Below are 23582 nucleotides of genomic sequence, written 5' to 3' on the forward strand. Positions count from 1 at the left end.
GCTTTACAGCCCTGAGATGTCCTTAAGACGACTTTTTGGGGGGCTTCGAACAGTATTCTCTTCTACTATAATCACTCTAAATTTTCAGCGCGGCATGAGAGCAATACAACCAGTGACGTCACTAGGCTGTTTTGGCCGCGCCAAGATGGCCGCCAATTTTGGGCTTAACCAGTCAACTTCAACGGCTGAAAAAGCAGTTTTCGCTTACCGTATGCGAAAAAAAGTGTGCAGCGTTTCCAAGTAAGGTTGAAACTTTATTATTAAGCAAAAATCTCACATACGAAAATTTCGTTTCAGTGGCACTTTAACTGCAGGCGGTTATCTGCAGGTCGCGTGGTGGGCCATCGGCCAAAAGGAGGAATGAAAAAACTACATCGAATAATAAACAGTGTCCTTATACGTTTATTTCTCATAGACGGACATCCCACCTTGTTCGCACATAGTAGTTGATGCGTTATTATGCATTATTACAGTTAACTTCTACCCGAATTTTAAATTTTAATAGTGGCTTTCAATTCTCTGATTGTCGACGGCATGAAATTGTCATCATCAAAGTATTTAGTGGCAAACTCATACCTACTTTGGCAAGTAAAATCTTGTCCACTCCAAGTTCCATCATGTTGACATCTCCTTGCTTGAGAACCAGACCCTATATAGCCATCATTACACGAGAACTGACAGACTGTATCATTGTACATTGTTGCATTCTCTGGGCAGCCAAATTTTATTCCATTTGTTGGTACAGTCAGCGCTGGACAAGTGTACACTGCAGTGCGAAAAAAAAAAAATGCAGAGATAATTTAAAAGAACAGTTGACCCTGCCGTGACTAAAAGCAACTGTGCATTTGGTAAAGTGTCCAAAAAAAATCGCTCCGTTGAAGAAAGCAATTGTCACTTCTTTTCGCTACTGCTCCGTATCCATGTCGTGTCACTTAGGGATTTGAATAAGGCATTTACGAGTTGCCTTCTACCTCAGCGTCAAAACGTATCGACGTCCGAAACCGTTCATGCGCAAATTTTCATGAAAATGCAAAATTGATTTTCAGATGAGAGGTTTTGCACGAAGACTCGTTTTGAAAAAGAGGCAAAAAGAAACTTGGAAATGGCCCATTAAGAATTTTTGTATCGCTTATAATTGCGGTGTACAGAGCAGAAAGCCAATGTTGATATCCATCAAGGTATATTTCACGATCACATTTAAAGAAATTGGGAAATGCCACTAAGTTTGTTGATGGTTTAGATAAGTGTGGTGTAAATTCTTGAGTCTCTGCCACGTTTATATTTACCCCCCCCCCCCCCCTCTCCCCTGGGGCTCAGGAGTTTAGTGGGTTAAGCGGTCAGTTTTGACCGTCACCTTTTCTGAAAAAGAATACAATTAATTTAACGATCAATTTAACCTGCTCCGCAACACTAAAAACATCCTGAACAACGTGAAAAACATCCTGAGAAACTTACCTGCGATTCCATTACCGCAATGCCGAGCTGGGCAGTAATACGTCCCCAGTAACTCGTACACGAAATACGCACCACAGTTGTTTATTCTGATATTTTGATACAAGTAACAGCAGATGTTTGACAAGGAAAAACAGACGCTTCGAGTAACCACACCTTCAGCGACTGTAGGATGTGCACCAGAAAGCCAACCTGGATAGCGAGTACCGCAGTGACGTTCGGGCACACATTTTTCCGCCATCCGATCTCCAGCAGCTCCTTGGAAACGATACCAACCTGGTACCAGGTCATAGCGATCGCATCTATAATTGCTGGCGTTGATCACTATGTGTCCTTGAGCGCGGTCTGCTTCACTCAGGACTGTGTAATTGTTACATCCATCCACTGTAATTAAGGACACATCAGTTGGCTACAGTAACGACAAAACTGCATTTGGTAACTAAAGAGTTTTAACAAATACCAAAACCGAGTGAGTCACGAGTGATAAATGCACAGCACGCAGGAGAGTTTTAAAAAAATATCCGGATGAATGGGTATGGTGATTAAACATGGACAGTGAACGGTGAACTAGCTTTCCATCCAGGGGGGAGTGGAGATCTATAAATAATTGTAGTCTGAGAAACCGAAGATAAACGTCGGCCTCATGGGCCACCATGTTTGCACACATACTTTCGCCAATCTCTGAAGCAAACACGCTAAGCTCTAGGGATTTGAATTACTCCCGACTAGCTATTCCGTTGTTTTTTAATTAAGGTACCTTTTGAGACCCCATTTATATGGTCTCGGGTACCCAACACAAGCCCCCCCCCCCCCCCTGAGGAAACTTTATCGAGCGTTGATATCTGAAAACGTAGTCCCTGTAGGTCGAGTCAAATTTGACCCTGCATTATTATTCATAACCGCTCTTGAATAATGAAGTTGGCAAATATCCCTCTTTCTTTACGTTCCCCTCGGTCATTCGATCACAGTTGGTTTTGCCGAGTTGAATTTCACTTCTTTGATACGAATTTCTATTTTAAATCCTAAATCTAGGTATTACGTGACCCTCGCTGCGCCGAGAGTTTTCCCGGTTAAACAAGCAAAAGCATTAATTTGAAGAAAAGTTGTCCCGATTGCCAGAGTTACTTTAACCTCTGAGGCGAGACAACTCGCTCACCCGAGTTGTCTCGGCCACTGGGACGGTGTTGCGATCCTAATGTAAACGCTTGGTTGAATTTTGCAAAGAAATGAGCCAAAAGCTACCTCAGCCAGGGTGACTCGGGGGAGGATTGTCTTGGGTACCCGAGACTATATAAATTCGGTCTAAGAGGAAAAAAAGAATTCCAGTTAAATGCAAGGTTTTTTTTTTGCTCGCTGTACAAACAAGTGTGATGTCGACTTCCCCACGTGGCTGGAATATAATTATTTGCATTTGGCTATTTTAGCGACCTTTAGCAAACCACGACGGCAACGAGAACGAGAACGCTACCAAACAAAAGGCTTAATAAGCAGAACAATGGCTGTGCACGTCTCAGCCGTCCTCCAGAAAACAGCAACGTGAAAGGTCTAAGTTCAGTTTATTTTAGAGGACGCGAAAGACGGCGACTAATTTTTTGTATTATTAATGGCATTGAACTCTGCCATTACATATTTAGTTTGAGCAACTTCTGCCAGTAATAGGGGCACTGAACAGATCTAAACAATTGCGAAATTCCAGGGTAAAATATAGATTCACTTTTTAATAGGCGTTGTCCTCCGGGTCGCCATCGTCATTGCTAAGGCTCCCTAATTTTTGTCTCACTCTGAATGACAATGCACAGAGACAGAGACACTAGAGAGTACGTAAGTTGTCCGGTATTGGGGTTGAGAGAGTACACTTGGTACCTTTTACTGACAGAATGACAAGAGAAAAATACCGTATTTCGAAGAAGTAATTAAGCAGATATTTAGAGAGGAAGCCACATCAGCCTTAGCTGGTTTTCATGCGGGTCCTCTGTCCTCTTCGAATTGGAATTTGGAGATGTTCGTTTTCATGGAAAGAGGAAAACCGAAGAACGCAGAGAAAAACCATCGGAGCAAGTCGAGAACAAACAACAAACTCAGCCCACAAATGGCACCGGGCTGGAATCGAACCAGGGTAGCTAGGCCAGCGCTCTCACCACTGCGCCATCCCTGCTCTCCAATAGAAATGTTGGATGTTAATGAAAACGAACTAGACGATAAGAAGGGTTGTAATATCTTTACTAATACGGTAAGAATTGTGTAACATGGAAGCTTCTGTAAACGCATATTTTACGTACTACCGATAAGAATTATGCTCAGATTGATAAGATACAGCCTTATTGTCATTCGGAGGGCTTCAGAGTCACCTAAATTCGAAAAGTTAAGATTCCACTGAACCACCTCAATAGAATGTTTTAAACCTTGTTTGATGATTGACGATGACGATTGCTTGATGACTGATTGTTGAGTGACAAAATCAAAGAAGCAAACAAGGCAACTTACCTGCGCTGCCGTTACCACAATAACGAAAACTGCAATAAGGCGGCTTTTGTAACTCATACACGAAGAAGCCTCCAGAGTTCCTGACTCTTATATTTTTACTCCAGTAACAGCACTTGTTTGACCAATACCAGTAATAATAATAATTGTGATAACAGACTCTACGAGTGACCACACCTTCAGCGACTGTCGGGTGTGTGCCAGTAAGCCAACCTGAAGCAGTAATACCGCAGTGATTTTCGGGAACACATTTGTCCGCCATCCGATCTCCGGCAGCTCCTTGGAAACGATACCAACCTGGTACCAGGTCATTCCTATCGCATCTATAATTGCTGTTGATCACTCTGTGTCCTTGAGCGCGGTCTGTTTCACTCAGGAGTGTGAAATTTCTACATCCATCCACTGTAAGCAAGGACACATCAGTTGGCTACAGTAAGCGACAAAACAGCCTTTCTTAACTGAACAGTAGTGACAAATAACAAAACCGAGTGAGGTACAAGTAATAAATGTACGGCACGCAGGAGAGTTAAAAAAGATATCCTGATAAAAGGGTGTGGCGATTAAATGCTGGAGGAGTCACTTGTGGTAAACTAGCTTTCCATCCAGGGGGAGTGGAGATCTATAAATAATTGTAGTCTGAAAAACCGGAGATGAACGTCGGCCTGATGGGCCAACATGTTTGCACGCAGACTTTCTCGAATCTCTAAGGCAAACATGCTAAGCCCTAAGGATTTCAATTTAACCGGCTAGTTATTCTAGTGTGTTTTTCGGTGTCGGAGTTTATTAATTTGCATTTGGTCATTATTGTCTCATTACAACGACAATAGACCATATTTGTATTCTCGGTATTGGACTGGAACTAGCTTGCAACTGAGGCTAACGCAGAGAATCTTTTTCAATGCAAATGATAATTTAACCTCTTTCTAATTATATTCCCCTGCATTAGCCTTCATCCCAAGCTAGTTCCAGTCCAATACCGAGAGTACGAATATGGCCTATTGAGAGCGTGGAACAGAAACGCTTTTCGCTTTCTTACAAGGAAGTTAAGTTTTGCGCCAAATTGTCATGGAAATCGCTGATGGGGCTGAGAGAGTAAATAACAAGGGAAAAGTACCGTGTTTCGTAGTAATAATAGTGAAGGCAGATATATGTTGGTTGTTCATGATAAAGAACTAGAGGATAGAAAAGATTCTGATATTTCTACAAATACGGTAAGAATTGTGTAACATGGAAGTTTCTCTAGACGCACAACCAATCAGATTGATAAGATACAGCTTTGTTGTCATCCAGAGGCGTTCAGAGCCAGCCTACATTCGAAAACTTACGGTGGCACTCAACCACCTCTGGAGAATGCTTTTATAGTTTGTTTGATGATTGATGATGATGATTGCTTCATGACTGATGGTTGACTGACACACTTTCAAAAGCAAACAAGGCAACTTACCTTCGCTACTGGCGTTACCACAGTAACGAAGATCGCAACGAGGCGGCATTTGTAACTCATACACGAAGAAAGCTCCACAGTTCCTGACTCTTATATTGTTACTCAAGTAACAGCAGTTGCTCGACTTTAACCGGTTATAATCCCAGTAATGATAACAGACTTTACGAGTGACCACACCTTCAGCGACTGTCGGGTGTGTGTCATGAAGCCAACCTGGATGTTGAGTACCGCAGTAATTGGTGGGAACACATTTGTCCGCCATCTGATCTCCGGCAGCTCCCTGGAAACGATACCAACCTGGTACCAGGTCATCTCTATCGCATCTATAACTGCTGGTGTTGATCACTATTTGTCCTTGAGCGCGGTCTGCTTCACTCAGGATTGTGTAATTTTTACATCCATCTACTGTAAATAAGGATACATCATTTGACTACAGTAAACCACAAAACTGCATTTCTTAACTGAACGGTAGTGAAAAAATAACTAAAATAAAATGAGTCATGAGTGAAAATGACAAAAGCGATGATCTTGGATTGTTGACATTGTTCAATACCTTTTTTTTCAACACTGTCTGCTTCACTCAGAACTTTGTGGTTTTTACACCCAGTTTACAGAGCCAGCCTTGCATCAAAGTCTCGGACTATGTCCGGAGCAGGGATTGACGCTCTTGGAATTAAGTGACACACCATGGATTTGAACATAATGCGTTATAATGCTTTAAAATAATTTGAATTTGCCCTCCCTCCCAAATAAGTAAGTGTACTTATAAATGTCTCGCCCGTATAGGATCGAGCCTGTCTACAAAACGATCCACTCTTGGCTTGAATCCTAACTTGATCGAAAGAAATCTCGCAGGCATTGAACTGGAGTAAAGTTAAATTTCGTTCATTGAGGATGTCAAATAAATTTCTTGAAAAGAGTATAAGATATTAGATTGATATTTCACTCTTCAAGTGAAAATGATGTGCATTATTTTGCATGAAGCAAATTTTCTAAGTTTTTACTGTACGTAAAAGAAAAAAATTGTATTCTTTTCAACTTAGCCTTCTTGTTTAGCCACTAAATTCTCACTTCTCTCCAAAGAAGAATAATAATACGTGTACATAACGGTCACATGAACGGTAACCGACGTCAAAAAAAAAATGAATCTCAGAATTTATTATGAGGCAAAGCCCCATCCTAGTATCACTAGAAGTTTTTTGATTATTGATTTATTCTCCACAATCAATGTTTACAATGAGGTGTTTTAATTGAGTAACTATGTAATAAGTATTGAATGAAATAATTGCCTCGCGGTGGCTTCGCTCGCAGGTTTTCTTTCGCGTGTGTTCAGAAATAGAGAGGTTCTGTACGCTTTACATTTTCTGAGCTTCGGCTATAATGTGATGAGACGTGCTTCATACCGTACCGTCCGTACCCTCGCGAGTAGTGTGTACTGGAAGTAAAGTTTATTGGCTATTCAGATGGCGGGTTGATCAATGCCATCAGTCAAAAATTTTTTCAAGCGACCGGTAGAGGCAAGCGTGGTTGGTTAGGTTAGTGGAATTGCGAATAAAATTGTCCATTCATCGAATAGCCAAATCAAAATTTCTCTTTTTCCGGTGAAAACTAGTCGACAGTATTACGTAACCGGCTAAACTTAAGGTAGTTGTAAACATTCATCGATTTAAGAAATAGAAAACATGTACCGTTTTTCTATTGAGTTATAGAAACACGAGTGGAAGTTTGGGGAAAAAAGTGCAGAACGAGAAATGTTGTGGGAACACGAGCCGCGGTGTTTCCACAGCTTTTTCGAGTTCTCCCAAACTTTCACGAGTGTTTCTATCACTCGATAGAAACACGGAGAACATGTAGGAGCGTACTTTGTACCGCCAATGTTTAGTATAAAATGAGTTCCATCCTTGTATCTCAGTTGTAGTTTGATCCTAATGAAATCTGAAGAGCAGGCGAAACCGGTCGATTAATAAACTCAGTTTTACAAAATGATTAGTTGTTGCTGCGTGCTGCCCACAAGTATTCTAATTAAAAAAAAAAATCTCTAATAATTGTAATATAATAAACCGGAGATGAACGTCGGCCTCATGGGTCACCAAGTTTGCAAGAAGACTTTCCCGAATCTCTAAAGCAAACACACTAAGTTCTAGGGATTTGAATTTAATCCAGCTAGTTATTCTAGTGTGTGTTTTCGGTGTCGGAGTTTATTAATTTGCATTTAGTCATTATTGTCTCAATGCAACGACAATTGAGAGCGTGGAACAGAAACGTTTTTCGCTTTCTTACAAGAAAGCTAAGTTTTGCGCCAAATTGTTACGGAAACCGCTGCTAGGGTTGAGAGAGTGAATAAAAAGGGAAAAGCACCTTTTTTCGTAGTAATAATGAAGGCAGATATATGTTGGTTGTTCATGATAAAGAAGTAGAGGATAGAAATGATTCTAATATTTCTACAAATACGCTAAGAACTGCGTAACATGGAAGTTTCTCTAGACACACATGTTACGTAATACCAATACGAGTCGTGATCAGATTAATAAGATACAGCTTTATTGTCATCCGCAGGCGTTCAGACCCACCTTACACTCGAAAATTCAAGATGGCACTGAACTACCGCTGGAGAATGTTTTTAAAGTTTGTTTGATGATCGATGATGATGATTGCTTCATGATTGATTGATGACGGACACACTCAAAAAGTAAACAAGGCAAATTACCTGCGCTACTGGCGTTACCACAGTAACGAAAATAGCAAGAAGGCGGCTTTTGTAACTCATACACGAAGAAAGCTCCACAGTTCCTGACTCTTATATGGCTACTCCAGTAACAGCAGCTGGTTGACCCGTACCAGTGATAATTCCAGTTATCATAACAGACTTTACGAGTGACCACACCTTCAGCGACTGTCGGGTGTGTGTCATTAAGCCAACCTGGATGTTGAGTACCGCAGTAATTGGTGGGAACACATTTGTCCGCCATCTGATTTCCGGCAGCTCCCTGGAAACGATACCAACCTGGTACCAGGTCATGCCTATCGCATCTATAACTGCTGGTGGTGATCACTATTTGTCCTTGGGCGCGGTCTGCTTCGCTCAGGGTTGTGTAATTTTTACATCCATCTACTGTATATAAGGACACATCAGTTGACTACAGTAAACGACAAAACTGCATTTCTTAACTGAAGCGTAGTCACAAAAAACTAAAACAAAATGAGTCATGAGTCAAAATGACAAAAGCGATCATTTTGGATTGTTGACATCGTTCAATACCTTTGTTTTTTGAACACTGTCGGCTTCACTCAAAACTGTGTGGTTTTTACACCGAGTTTACAGAGCCTGCCTTGCATCAAAGTCTCGGACTATGTCCGGAGCAGGGATTAACGCTCTTGGAATTAGGTGACACACCATAGATTTTAACATAATGCGTTATAATGCTTTAAAATAATTTGAATTTGCCCTCCCTCCCAAATAAGTAAGTGTACTTATAAATGTCTCGCCCGTATAGGATCGAGCCTGTCTACAAAACGATCCACTCTTGGCTTGAATCCTAACTTGATCGAAAGAAATCTCGCAGGCATTGAACTCCAGTAAAATTAAATTTCGTTCATTGAGCATGTCAAATAAATTTCTTGAAAAGAGTATAAAATATTAGATCGCTATTTCATTCTTCTCATTAGCATGTTCCCGGAAAGTGAAAATGATGCGCATTATTTTGCATGAAGCAAATTTTCTAAGTTTACTGTACGTAAAAAAAAATTGTATCCTTTTTAACTTAGACTTCTTGTTTAGCCACTAAATTATCACTTCTCTACAAAGAAGAAGAATAATACGCGTGCATCACGGTCACTTCAACGGTAACCGACGTAAAAAAAAAATGAATCTCAAAATTTATTGAGGCAAAGCCTCATCTTAGTATCACTAGATTTTTTTTTTGATTATTTCTTTATTCTCCCCAGTCAATGTTTACAATGAGGTGTTTTAATTGAGTAACTATGTAATAAGTATTGAATGAAATGATTGCCTCGCACTGCCTTCGCTCGCAGGTTTTCTTTCGCGTGTGTTAAGAAATAGAGAGGTTCTGCACGCTTTACATTTTCGGAGCTTCGGCTATATTGTGATGAGACGTGCTTCGTACCGTACCTTGCGTACTCTCGCGAGTAGTGTTTACTGGAATTTATGTTTATTGGCTATCAGTTGCCGTGTTGATCAATGCCATCAGTCATAAATTTTTTCAAGCCACCGGTAGAGGCAACCGTGGTTGGTTAGGTTAGTGGAATTGCGAATAAAATCATCCATTCATCGAATAGACTAATCAAAATTTCTCTTTTTCCGGTGAAAACTAGTCGACTGTATTAGGTAACCGGCTAAACTTAAGGTAGTTGTAACCATTCATCGATTTAAGAAATAGAAAACATGTACCGCGTTTCTATCGAGTTATAGAAACACCAGTGGAAGTTTGGGAGAAAGAGTGTAGAACGAGAAATGTTGCGGGAACACGAGCCGCAGTGTTTCCACAGCTTTCTCGAGTTGTCCCAAACTTTCACGAGTGTTTCTATCACTCGATAGAAACACGGAGAACATGTAGGAGCGTCCTTTGTACCGCCAATATTTAGTATAAAATAAGTTCCATCTTTGTATCTCAGTTGTAGTTTGATCCTGATGAAATCTCAACAGCAGACGAAACCGGTCGATTAAGAAACTCAACTTTACAAAATGATTAGTTGTTGCTGCGTGCTGCCAACAAGTATTCTTATTTTGAAAAAAGATCTATATATAATTGTAGTCTAATAAACCGGAGATGAACGTTGGCCTGATAGGCCACCATGTTTGCACGCAGACTTTCTCGAATCTCTAAAGAAAACACGCCAAGCTCTAGGGATTTGAAGTTAATCCAGCTAGTTATTCTAGTGTGTTTTTCGGTGTCGGAGTTTATTAATTTGCATTTGGTCATTATTATCTCAATGCAACGATAATTGATAGCGTGGAACAGAAACGATTTTCGCTTTCTTACAAGAGAGCTAAGTTTGGCGCCAAATTGTTACGGAAACCGCTGCTGGGGTTGAGGGAGTGAATAAAAAGGAAAAGTACCTTTTTTTCGTAGTAATAACGAAGGCAGATATATGTTGGTTGTTAATGATAAAGAACTAGAGAATAGAAATGATTCTGATATTTCTACAAATACGCTAAGAATTGCTTAACGTGGAAGTTTCTCTAGACACACATGTTACGTAATACCAATAAGAGTTGTGATCAGATTAGTAAGATACAGCTTTATTGTCATCCACAGGCGTTCAGAGCCACCTTACACTCGAAAAGTGAAGATGGCACTGAACTACCTCTGGAGAATGTTTTTAAACTTTGTTTGATGATTGATGATGATGATTGCTTGATGATTGATTGTTGAGGGACACACTCAATAAAGCAAACAAGGCAACTTACCTGCACCACTGGCGTTACCACAGTAACGAATATGGCAATAAGGCGGCTTTTGTAACTCATACACGAAGAAAGCTCCACAGTTCCTGACTCTTATATTGTTACTCAAGTAACAGCAGTTGGTTGACCCGTACCAGTAATAATGCCAGTAATCATAACAGACTTTACGAGTGACCACACCTTCAGCGACTGTCGGGTGTGTGTCATTAAGCCAACCTGGATGTTGAGTACCGCAGTAATTCGTAGGAACACATTTGTCCGCCATCTGATCTCCGGCAGCTCCCTGGAAACGATACCAACCTGGTACCAAGTCATGCCTATCGCATCTATAACTGCTGGTGGTGATCACTATTTGTCCTTGGGCGCGGTCTGCTTCACTCAGGATTGTGTAATTTTTACATCCATCTACTGTAAAATAGGATACATCAGTTGACTACAATAAACGACAAAACTGCATTTCTTAACTGAACTGTAGTGACAAATAACTAAAACAAAATGAGTCATGAGTGAAAATGACAAAAGCGATCATCTTGGATTGTTGACATTGTTTAATACCTATGTTTTTTTGAACACTGTCTGCTTCACTCAGAACTTTGTGGTTTTTACACCGAGTTTACAGAGCCTGCCTTGCATCAAAGTCTTGGACTATGCCCGGAGCAGGGATTGACGCTCTTGGAATTAAGTGACACACCATGAATTTGAACATAATGCGTTACAATGCTTTAAAATAATTCGAATTTGCCCTCCCTCCCAAATAAGGAAGGTACTTATAAATGTCTCGCCCGTATAGGATCGAGCCTCTCTACAAAACGATCCACTCTTGGCTTGAATCCTAAGTTGATGGAAAGAAATCTCGCAGGCATTGAACTCCAGTAAAATTAAATTTCGTTCATTGAGGATGTCAAATAAATTTCTTGAAAAGAGTATAAAATATTAGATTGATATTTCACTCTTCTCATTAGCATGTTCCCCCAAAGTGAAAATGATGTGCATTATATTGCATGAAGCAAATTTTCTAAGTTTACTGTATGTAAAAAAAATTGTATTCTTTTTAACTTAGACTTCTTTTTTAGCTACTAAATTCTCACTTCTCTACAAAGAAGAATAATAATATGCGTGCATCATGGTCACGTGTACGGTAACCGACGTCAAAAAAGAAAAAAAATGAATCTCAGAATTTGCTTTGAGGCAAAGCCTCAACCTAGTATCACTAGAATTTTTTTTTATTATTTATTAATTCTCCACAATCAGTGTTTACAATGAGGTGTTTTAATTGAGTAACTATGTAATAAGTATTGAATGAAATGATTGCCTCGCGCTGGCTTCTCTCGTAGTTTTTCTTTCGCGTGTGTTGAGAAATAGAGAGGTTCTGTACGCTTTACATTTTCTGAGCTTCGGCTATATTGTGATGAGACGTGCTTCGTACCGTACCGTGCGTACTCTCGCGAGTAGTGTGTACTGGAATCAATGTTTATTGGCTATTAGTTAGCGGGTTGATCAATACCATCAGTCATAAATTTTTTCAAGCCACCGGTAGAGGCAACCGTGGTTGGTTAGGTTAGTGGAACTGCGAATAAAATTGTCCATTCATCGAATAGACAACTCAAAATTTCTCTTTTTCCGGTGAAAACTAGTCGACAGTATTAGGTAACCGGCTAAACTTAAGGTAGTTGTAACCATTCATCGATTTAAGAAATAGAAAACATGTACCGCGTTTCTATCGAGTTATAGAAACACGAGTGGACGTTTGGGGGAAAAACTCCAGAACGAGATATGTTGTGGAAACACGAGCCGCAGTGTTTCCACAGCTTTCTCGAGTTGTCCCAAACTTTCACGAGTGTTTCTATAACTCGATAGAAACACGGAGAACATGTAGGAGCGTACTTTGTACTGCCAATATTTAGTATAAAATAAGTTCCATCTTTGTATCTCAGTTGCAGTTTGATCTTGACGAAATCTCAACAGCAGACGAAACCGGTCGATTAATAAACTCAGCTTTACAAAATGATTAGTTGTTGCTGCGTGCTGCCCACAAGTATTCTTATTTTGAAAAAAAGATCTATATATAATTGTAGTCTAATAAACCGGAGATGAACGTCGGCCTGATAGGCCACCATGTTTGCACGCAGACTTTCTCGAATCTCTAAAGCAAACACGCCAAGCTCTAGGGATTTGAATTTAACCCAGCTAGTTATTCTAGTGTGTTTTTCGGCGTCGGAGTTATTAATTTGGATTTTGGTCATTATTGTCTCAATGCAACGACAATTGAGAACGTAGAAAAAAAACGCTTTTCGCTTTCTTACAAGAAAGCTACGTTTTGCGCCAAATTGTTACGGAAACCGCTGCTGGGGTTGAGAGAGTGAATAAAAAGGGGAAAGTACCTTTTCTCGTAGTAATAATGAAGGAAGATATATGTTGGTTGTTAATGATAAAGAACTAGAGGACAGAAATGATTCTGATATTTCTACAAACACGCTAAGAATTGCTCAGCATGGAAGTTTCTCTATATATACATGGTACGTAATACCAATACGAGTTCTGATCAGATTAATAAGATGCATCTTTATTGTCATCCGCAAGCGTTCACAGCCACCTTACACTCGAAAAGTTAAGATGGCACTGAACTACCTCTGGAGAATGTTTTTAAACATTGTTTGATGATTGATGATGATGATTGCTTGATGATTGATTGTTGACGGACACACTCAAAAAAGCAAACAAGACAACTTACCTGCACCACTGGCGTTACCACAGTAACGAAGATCGCAACGAGGCGGCTTTTGTAACTCATACACGAAAAAAGATCCACAGTTCCTGACTCTTATATTGTTACTCCAGTAACAGCAGTTGCTTGACCCGTACCAGTAATAATACCAGGAATCATAACAGACTTTACGAGTGACCACACCTTCAGCGACTGTCGGGTGTGTGCCATTGAGCCATCCCGGACGCCGAGTACCGCAGTAATTCGTGGGAACACATTTGTCCGCCATCTGATTTCCGGCAGCTCCCTGGAAACGATACCAACCTGGTACCAAGTCATGCCTATCGCATCTATAATTGCTGGCGTTGATCACTATTTGTCCTTGAGCGCGGTCTGCTTCACTCAGGATCTTGTAATTTTTACATCCATCTACTGTATATGAGGACACATCAGTTGACTACAGTACACGACAAAACTGCATTTCTTAACTGAACTGTAGTGACGAATAACTAAAACAAAATGAGTCATGAGTGAAAATAACAAAAGCGATCATCTTGGATTGTTGATATTGTTCAATACCTTTTTTTTTAACACTGTCTGCTTCACTCAGAACTGAGTGGTTTTTACACCCAGTTGACAGAGCCAGCCTTGCATCAAAGTCCCAGACTATGCCCGGAGCGGGGATTGACGCTCTTGGAATTAAGTGACACACCATGAATTTGAACATAGTGCGTTATAATGCGTGAAAATAATTTGACTTTGCCGTCCCTTTCAAATAAGTAAGTGTACTTATAAATGTTTCGTCCGTATAGGATCGAGCCTCTCTACAAAACAATCCACTCGTGGCTTGAATCCTAACTTGATCGAAAGAAATCTCGCAGGCAATGAACTCCAGTAAAATCAAATTTCGTTCGTTGAGCATGGCAAATAAATTACTTGAAAAGAGTATAAAATATTGCATAGATATTTCACTCTCCTCATTAGCATGTTCCCCCAAAGTGAAAATGATGCGCATTATTTTGCATGGAGCAAAGTTTCTAAGTTTACTGTACGTAAAAAAAAATTGAATCCTTTTTAACTTAAACTTCTTGTTGAACCACTAAATTCTCACTTCTCTACAAAGAAGAATAATAATACGCGTGCATCACGGTCACGTGAACAGTAACCGACGTCAAAATGAATCTCATAATTTATTATGAGGCAAAGCCCATCCTAGTATCACTAGAATTTTTTGTATTGTTCTTTATTTATTTTCCTTAATCAATGTTTACAATGAGGTGTTTTAATTGAGTAACTATGTAATAAGTATTGAATGAAATAATTGCCTCGCGCTGGCTTCGCTCGCAGTTTTTCTTTCGCGTATGTTGAGAAATAGAGAGGCTCCGTACACTCGACATTTTCTGAGCTCCGGCTATATTGTGATGAGACGTGCTTCGTACCGTACCGTGCGTACTCTCGCGAGTAGTGTTTACTGGAATTTATGTTTATTGGCTATCAGTTGACGTGTTGATCAACGCCATCAGTCATAAATTTTTTCAAGCGACCGGTAGAGGCAAGCGTGGTTGGTTAGGTTAGTGGAACTGCGAATAAAATTATCCATTCATCGAATAGCCAAATCTAAATTTCTCTTTTTCCAGTGAAAACTAGTCGACAGTAATAGGTAACCTGCTAAACTTAAAGTAGTTGTAAACATTCATCGATTTAAGAAATAGAAAACATATACCGTGTTTCTATCGAGTTATGGAAATACCAATGGAAGTTTGGGAGAAAGAGTGTAGAACGAGAAATGTTGTGGGAACACGAGCCGCAGTGTTTCCACAGCTTTTTCGAGTTCTCCCAAACTTTCACGAGTGTTTCTATCACCCGATAGAAACACGGAGAACATGTAGGAGCCTACTTTGTACCGCCAATATTTAGTATAAACTAAGTTCCATCTTTGTATCTTAAAGTTTAATCTTGACGAAGTCTCACTTGCAGACGAAACCGGTCGATTAATGAACTCAGTTGTATAAGATCATTAGTTGTTACTGCGCGCTGCCCACAAGTATTCTTATCTAAAAAAAGATCTATAAACAATTGTAGTCTAATAAACCGGAGATGAACGTCGGCCTGATGGGCCACCATGTTTGCACGCAGACTTTCCCGAATCTCTAAAGCAAACACGCTAAGCTCTAGGGATTTGAATTTAACCCAGCAAGTTATTCTAGTGTGTTTTTCGGTGTCGGAGTTTATTAATTTGCATTTGGTCATTATTGTCTCAATACAACGACAATTGAGAGCGTGGTACAGAAACGCTTTTCGCTCTCTTACGAGAAAGCTAAGTTTTGGGCCAAATTGTCATGAAAACCGCTGCTGGGGTTAAGAGAGTGAAAAAAAGGGAAAAGTACCGTTTTTCGTCGTAAAAATCAAGGCAGATATATGTTTGTTGTTCATGATAAAGAACTAGAGGATAGAAATGATTCTGATATTTCTACAAATACGCTAAGAATTACTTAACATGGAAGTTTCTCTAGACACACATGTTACGTAATACCAATACGAGTTGTAATCAAACTAATAAGATACAGCTTTATTGTCATCCAGAGACGTTCAGAGCCGTCTTACACTCGAAAAGTTAAGATGGCACTGAAATACCTCTGGAGAATGTTTTTAAACTTTGTTTGATGATTGATGATGATGATTGCTTGATAATTGATTGTTGACGGACACACTCAAAAAAGCAAACAAGGCAACTTACCTGCACCACTGGCGTTACCACAGTAACGAAGATCGCAACGAGGCGGCTTTTGTAACTCATACACGAAGAAAGCCCCACAGTTCCTGACTCTTATGTTGTTACTCCAGTAACAGCAGTTGCTTGACCCGTACCAGTAATAATCCCAGTAATGATAACAGACTTTACGAGTGACCACACCTTCAGCAACTGTCGGGTGTGTGCCATAGAGCCATCCTGGATGCCGAGTACCACAGTAATTCGTGAGAACACATTTGTCCGTCATTTGATTTCCGGCAGCTCCTTGGAAACGATACCAACCTGGTACCAGGTCATCCCTATCGCATCTATATTTGCTGATAACTATTTTTCCTTGAGCGCGGTCTGCTTCACTCAGGATCTTGTAATTGTTACACCCATCCACTGTAAGTAAGGACACATCAGTTGACTACAGTAGACGACAAAACTGCATTTCTTAACGAACAGTAGTGACAAATAAAGGGAACAAACTGAGTCATGAGTGAAAATGGCAAAAGTGCTTATCTTGGATTGCTGGCATTGTTCAATACGTTTCGTTGAGCACGGTCTGCGTCACTCAGATTTTTGTAATTTTTACACTCAGTTTACAGAGCCAACCTCGCATCAAAGTCCCGGATTATGCCTGGGACCGGGGTTGGCGCTATCGGAATCAAGTGACTCACTATGAGGAAATTTTACTATATCCAATTTGACAAAGCGCGTTTTAATGCTTTAAAAGAAATTTTATGTGCCGAAATAAATATGCAAATTAACTTATAAATGTTTCGTCCGGGTAGGATCGAGCCTCTCCATAACACGATACACTCTTGGCTTGAATCCTGACTTTATCAAAAGAAATCTGGCAGGCAATGAACTCCAGTAATATTACCTTTCTTTCGTTGAGAATGTCATGTAAATTACGTGAAAAGAATGTAAAATGTTAAACAGATATTTCACCCTTCTTATTAGCATGTTGCCCCAAAATGAAAATGATGCGCATGATTTTGTGTGAGGCAAATTTTCCAAGTTTACTGCACGCAAAAAAATGTTTCCTTTTAAATCTGAGTAGTCTTGTTTAGCTAGTTAGGGTTAGCTACTTAACTCTCGCTTCTGTACAAATAATAATAATGATACGCGTGCATTTCACTTTTGTCATTTTAATCATTTTGTTTAGAGAACACGGCAGTGGTTTTCTTTTCCTTTTCTTTCGAAAAAATTGGGTCTGCTTCCGTGGAACATTCTTGAACGGTGCATAAGAAAGTCGACGTTCTACAGAGTTAAAAGCTTCCTCCGTTTCTTTGTAAACGTTCAAATATGAAATGTATGCTGAATTTACCGCAAAACTTCCACCTCCCAGTATTTGGTGATGAAACATGCTTTGTACCTCGTGTACACTCACGAACGATCTCACGATTGTAGTGTATTAATTGTGCCAGAAGTAGTGTTTATTGGCTACTAGTGGCCATGCTAATCAATGCCAGTCAGTCAAAATGGTAGACATTTTCCAAAGGGAATGTCTCAGGCGTAGTTTTTCGAGCGGACTGTAAAGGGAAGCTTGGAAAAAAAACTCACTTGATCGCAGATTAGTCGGATTGTGAATAAAATTATCCTTTTCCTTTTCTCGGTAGAAACTAGTCGACAGAATTAGGCACTTGAACTTACCGCATTTGTAACCATTCACTCATAATTGTTACTTACCAATTACAGAAGAGGTTGTTGTTAGTTTCACTGTTGAGACAGCCGTTGGCTCGACGCTGACTTGTACAGAGCGCAACGTCGTAGACATGAACGATGCTGCACCGGACGATCCCGGTGTAGCTGCACTGGGAGATGCCTGTACCGCAATTGATGATCCGTTAGGCGATCCCACGATTATTGTTGGGCCGGGCGATACCATAGATGTTACAACACTGTAAAATCCTTCAGTTGTTGTTATTGCACCGGATACCTCCACAGCTGATGTTAAGGTGACATTTACTACTATGCTGGAGGATAGCGCTTCGGAGCTCTTGCCTAAAAAAATGTGCGATTGAAAAAACAAGACTTCTGGCATCAAAAGAATAAATAATTGAAAATCTCTTTGACAGGAAAACGCATGATGAAGCATTCCCGGTATTATTCCTGGTGAGGTAAATGGTCGACCATGCATTCTAACACAGAACATTAATCATTTGTCGAGAAAGCATGAAATCCAAGAAATGCATGGAAAAAATATAAGATATCATAACGCTCGGATTTTCCGCCATAAATACTTAGATTACTGGCAGTCCACCTTATTCCTTTCCTTTCCTTATTCCCCCCCCCCCCCCCCCCCCCATCCCCAGAAAAAAATACAATATTCAAATTAAAACGGCAGTTCTCGGCGGCCACGACTACCTGGAATTCTTTTGGTTTGATTCTCATTTTGTAAGAGGCTTTGCTTCCATTATCACGTTGACTAAAAAAAAAAGATACTCCGAGTAATTTTGTATCAGTGATTCTGATATTAGACAACAAGTCACAAGTGACATCATCAAGAAATATCCAAAATTTGATTGCTTTAATAACACAGAGAAAACAATATTTCTATTTAACAGTGCTGACACTTTTATTTGTAAAAAACTAGGTTACTTTACATATGAAGCACTACAAATAAGAGAACTTTGTAACCCTAGAACTTAAAATGAAGAATCTTGTAACTAACTATGTTTATTTTTCTTTCTTGTTGCTGTTGTAATTTGTTTCGTTTTTGAATTTCTATTTAGCGATTCTGTATTTAGGTAACACCTAAATACAGTTGTTGTTGTTGTTGTTGTTGAATCATCCCAAAGGAACGCATCCTTTGTCTTCTGTATTGACGGTGGTTAAATAATGATAAAATGAGCGGCAGCCGCGACATAAGAATCAAACGAAACTAATAAACACTACCTTTTCAACACGAGACACCCTCTGCAAACATAACACTTCGAATTGGATTCCAGGGATGCCAAGAGGGAAAGAAGAAGACATTTGAAACAAATAAAGGATGAACAGACCCTTAGTATAACAGGATTAGACATAATCGGAAGTTCAGACACGCGAGGTATTTTGTTATACAGGGAAGAAAGGGAATGGGAAATGTTTGGACAGTGAAAATGCTTGAAGTAAATGTTATCAGAAACCGCTCGCGTTGAAATGCCCAAGTTTCTGTTGAAAACATAAAAAAGTATATATTCAACGATGGCCCAAGGTTTTTCCCCAACTCTTCTCTCCTTGGTGAAACTTATACATTTTCTAACCGAGTTAGACGTTGTCACAGCGTCTAGTTGTCTTATAATGCGTTTAGATGCGTTTACACTAGGCCGATACCGTGCTCCTCACTAAGCCCCCCGCGACTTCGCCGCCAAAACAACAGCACTCGCGCACGAAATCCCGCTAGCTACGTAGGTCAGTCTGATATCCAGAATAATCAAGGCTATATAAGTGCTATCACACGAAGCTAAAAGCCTCTGAGTCTGAAATCACTTACCAAAACCATGATTATTGTGGATATTACGAAAAACCGAATTCAATAATTGTTCAAGTGAACTTTGAACATTAAGTTGTGATTAAAAACAATTTAGTCTGAAAGTTGCCTGGAGACTTCATTCGATGCTAAAACTTCCTTGGATATTTGGGTATTTTCGGAGTCAACTTTGTTCAACGTTATATTTATGTTCCGTATTTGAAAGTTGTTTAGCTGCGCTCCACAGATCACAAAATATTATCCGCTGCTCACACAGCAGATATTAAGACCTCAATGTATCGTTATGTCCTCAATTACTTGGAATGACTCCAGAGGTCTTGGAATGACCTTACTTAATTCAAGCCGTCAAAAGGTGTCTGGTAATTTTTTCAATTATTCCTTTTCTCATAAAATTATTCCTTTCCTCAAAGTTAATAATAGTCGGTGAGGGAATGGTTATGGAACCCGACAAGTGATAAGTTTTTGGTCGCTTTTTTGGCTATGGTTTACTTCCGATTGGGATCCGAACTAACCAACAGAAACGTTTCGGTTCATGAAAACAAAGCATATTATGCACAGTCGTGGACCTTCCAAAATAAATCTTGTCATATTTGTTTGCTCGTTTGCCTGGGCTTTCTAAACATTTCCCTCTATTAACAATGCACTGTCGGAATAGCCATTAGAGAGGTATTGTTGTCGCTGATTCAATTAACACTTGGTCAATCTACGAACCCGAACAGATTTCCGGCTGTTGCCGGCCGGAAATCTTTTCGCAGGAAAGATGTTGTACTGCAATGGGACAGCAGTCCCACAATAAGATTAAAGCGGTTTACAACTATGGTTTGCTATTAAAAAGCAGATGAAATATCCGTAGATTTGAATAAATAACATTATTTCCCCCGTTCCAAGCGACCAAAAATCAGTATCTCCCAGGCATAAATATTCGATTTCTCAAAATGCTAGGAATCACCAATTCGTAAGAGTGCTTGATGAATATTTCCGAGTTTGGCAATATAAGAAGGATTACGAGAGATGAATTTGAAAAATTTAATCCAACTTTCTCACGGGTGCGCCCTTGGCGACTCGACTCTCCCATTCAAAACACTGGAAAAAGGACCATCCATATCCCGCTTTCATCCCCTATGTTTAGGAATTTTCTGTCGTTAAACAAAGTGCTGTTCTATCATAGCACTAGGCAGTGTGCAGTCTGTTTCGAAGTCGGGTAGGGGTTATTAGGTGAGTCTGCAGAGAGTACAGGTATGAAAATCAAATTGACATAACATGATACGAACAGGAAGACACATCACATTCCTTGTCGATCTTGGTTAAGAGAACCACCAAATCCAGCTTACCTGAGGGGGATATTGTAGAAGCCATTACGATATTGTCATAACTGGACAGCTTTAAAATATAAACTGTGCATAGCAGCACAAAACGAACTCTTCCGTATGCTCCCATCGTTGCTTTGGAATGTTTACTGTGTAATGTAAACTGGGATGAAGTCCGAAGACTTATAGATCAAGTGTAGGCTATGAGAGAAGAATGGGGAGAAGTGGAGGGAAAGGTATTTTTAGAACGACTGTACCGTGACTTAGGTCATAGAGGTTGACTAAACATCATGCAAGCCACGTCATTCAGTGCTGAAACGACGGTGCCTCTGCAAACGTCTGAAAATACCTGCAAATAAAGTTGCTGTAGTAGTATAGTAGACAGCTAGCATTCATTCGCAACATTCCCATTCAGATGTCCTTTCAGTGTTTTCAGTTAGAAATGATACTGTGCTAACCTTCGCGTAAAAACCAAGCACTTCAAGAACCTCCGGGCAGAAATTTCCCACTATGATTTTAATACCCAAAAATATAAGAACCTGTTTAGCCAAGCGAGATCGAGCAGGTTCTTATATGTGGGTTACAGTTAAATTATGAACTGTTGTTATAGAGACAACATTACATATACATTTTGTAATCACTTGTTTTATGCTTATCGTAATACACTTGTGAATAAACTCTATATATTTAAGGACCAAACCCGAGTTTACTATTTCTCTGGTAATTAAAAACTATATTTCCTTCACAGAAAGTAAGACACAAATAAAGAACTTAATTAGCCTACATTGCCAATAATTTCCCCAAAATAAAAAAAAACCTATTTTGCCAGAGTTAAAAAAAAAAAAAACATAGGTTGTTACACGCGGGTTTTTACTGCAATCATTTTCTGAGGGTCTGGATGGGATGCTGGAAAATCAGTTATCAGTTAAAGTTTCGGTGATTTCTCACCTATCGGTAAATGTTTGCAGATTTTAGATCTGACCTGTCAGCTAGAAATCGAGTCATTTCCCAGCTGACAGTTAAGAGTGTTACCAATTCCCAGTTACCGGTCAAACCTCACAGACTCCCTTATTGTCATCACCAGAGGATTAGACGGACACTCGATCAACTTCAATCCTGGTCTTGAATTGCCATGGTACCAATTACGATAACACCATTGTGGTTCGCATCTTCCCTTACTTGTGTAGCAGGAGATTTTTCCCTGCTAAAGAATTGAGCGAGAGGTGAGCGAGAGGTGGCCTGCTTCTAACCAAGATCTTTATATCAAGTGGATCAGGACTTCGCTCAAGGAGCAAGTCATTTTATTTGTGGCCTTTTCTCATGCAGTTACATGCAGAACTCCAAGATTGTACTAAAAGGCTATTTGTCATATATGGTCTGCAGCCAATAACATTTGAACAGTTCAACCTAGTTTACATAGTTAAAAGAATAATTCTCAAGTGTCGCATTTTTACAACATTAACTCTGAGGGCTTGGTTCTAACAGCAGGTTGCAAACAGCTGTGTGATTGGCTTTACGATCTCAACATCGAGATTCTTCCTAATCAGAGAGATATCTATGTTTTACTAATAAATGTCCCGTGACATTTGCGTGCCACCAAGTACGGCCATTTCGACTCCAAGCAAACTGGACTGGATGCCAATGACGTCCCCAAGTTCCCCGAAGAAGTTGACTGAAGATGCATTCAGATTAGTGCTCGGTAAACAGCTGAAGTTTCGTATGTCCTGCAAGTAACTTAAGAATAAAATCAGTTCCTGTACAGCTAAACAAGCGTGAAAATGCGTGAAAATGGAAGAAGACGAAAACGAAGAAGAAGAGCAGGAAGAAGAGGAAGGAGAAGAAGAAGAAGAAGAAGAAGAAGAAGAAGAAGAAGAAGAAGAAGAAGAAGAACAACAACAACAACAACAACAATGTCAAAGCATAAAGAACTTAATTAACTATGAAGATCATGTCTTATTCAATGTGGAATATGCATCTTCTAAACTCCAACTAAACATTCGGGATCTTTACAGACAGAACATTTCTTGATATCAAAGATGACGACAGCTCAGTGTGACACTCCAGCGAAATTTTACGAGGAAGAAAAATTGATACTCTGTAAAATCAGAAAAATGACAAAAGAGTCAGTACATTGGCACAAAGCTTGTCATAAACAGAAGACACCTATTGTTACAGAGTACGGAAATATGCACTCTGCAAGACCAGAAAAATAACAAGAGTCAATCGATCCACACAAAGCTTGTCATAAACAGAAGATACCTATTGTTATAGAGTAAGGAAATGTACATTCTGCAAAACCAAGGAAATAGCAAGAGAGTCAATACATTGGAACAAAGCTAGTTATAAAAAGGAGAAACCAGTTTATCAGTTTCAGTGATTTGTATTCTTTACACTGGGGACGCATTAATCCGTCCAGATGGATCATGCGTCTGCTGTTTTATGCGTCTACGACGAACTAAGCATCGGTTCGAGCTGCACAAGAAAAGAAAATAGTTAGCCCTGACGCCGAATTATCTGTCCTCTGCCTGACTTCAGTGCTGCAGACACGTTAAAA

General features: G+C 39.8%; 1 protein-coding gene across 1 annotated transcript in view; it reads right to left on the reverse strand.

The window, feature by feature from the left end:
* LOC149096518 (uncharacterized) overlaps positions 1–23582 on the reverse strand; it is an 86185-nt gene that overhangs the window by 2894 nt on the left and 59709 nt on the right. Inside the window, exons 2-10 of the mRNA XM_089280652.1 lie at positions 17936–18250; positions 16244–16642; positions 13534–13938; positions 10806–11210; positions 8085–8489; positions 5378–5782; positions 3937–4335; positions 1456–1836; positions 581–766 (exon numbers count right to left, since the gene is read on the reverse strand). Of these exons, the coding sequence (XP_089136778.1) occupies positions 581–766; positions 1456–1836; positions 3937–4335; positions 5378–5782; positions 8085–8489; positions 10806–11210; positions 13534–13938; positions 16244–16642; positions 17936–18250 (3300 nt within the window). The remainder of the gene's footprint in view (positions 1–580; positions 767–1455; positions 1837–3936; positions 4336–5377; positions 5783–8084; positions 8490–10805; positions 11211–13533; positions 13939–16243; positions 16643–17935; positions 18251–23582) is intronic.

This window comes from Orbicella faveolata, unplaced genomic scaffold, assembly GCF_042242905.1.
Source record: "Orbicella faveolata isolate gen_17 unplaced genomic scaffold, um_ofav_v1 contig_48, whole genome shotgun sequence".
Lineage (NCBI taxonomy): Eukaryota > Metazoa > Cnidaria > Anthozoa > Scleractinia > Merulinidae > Orbicella > Orbicella faveolata.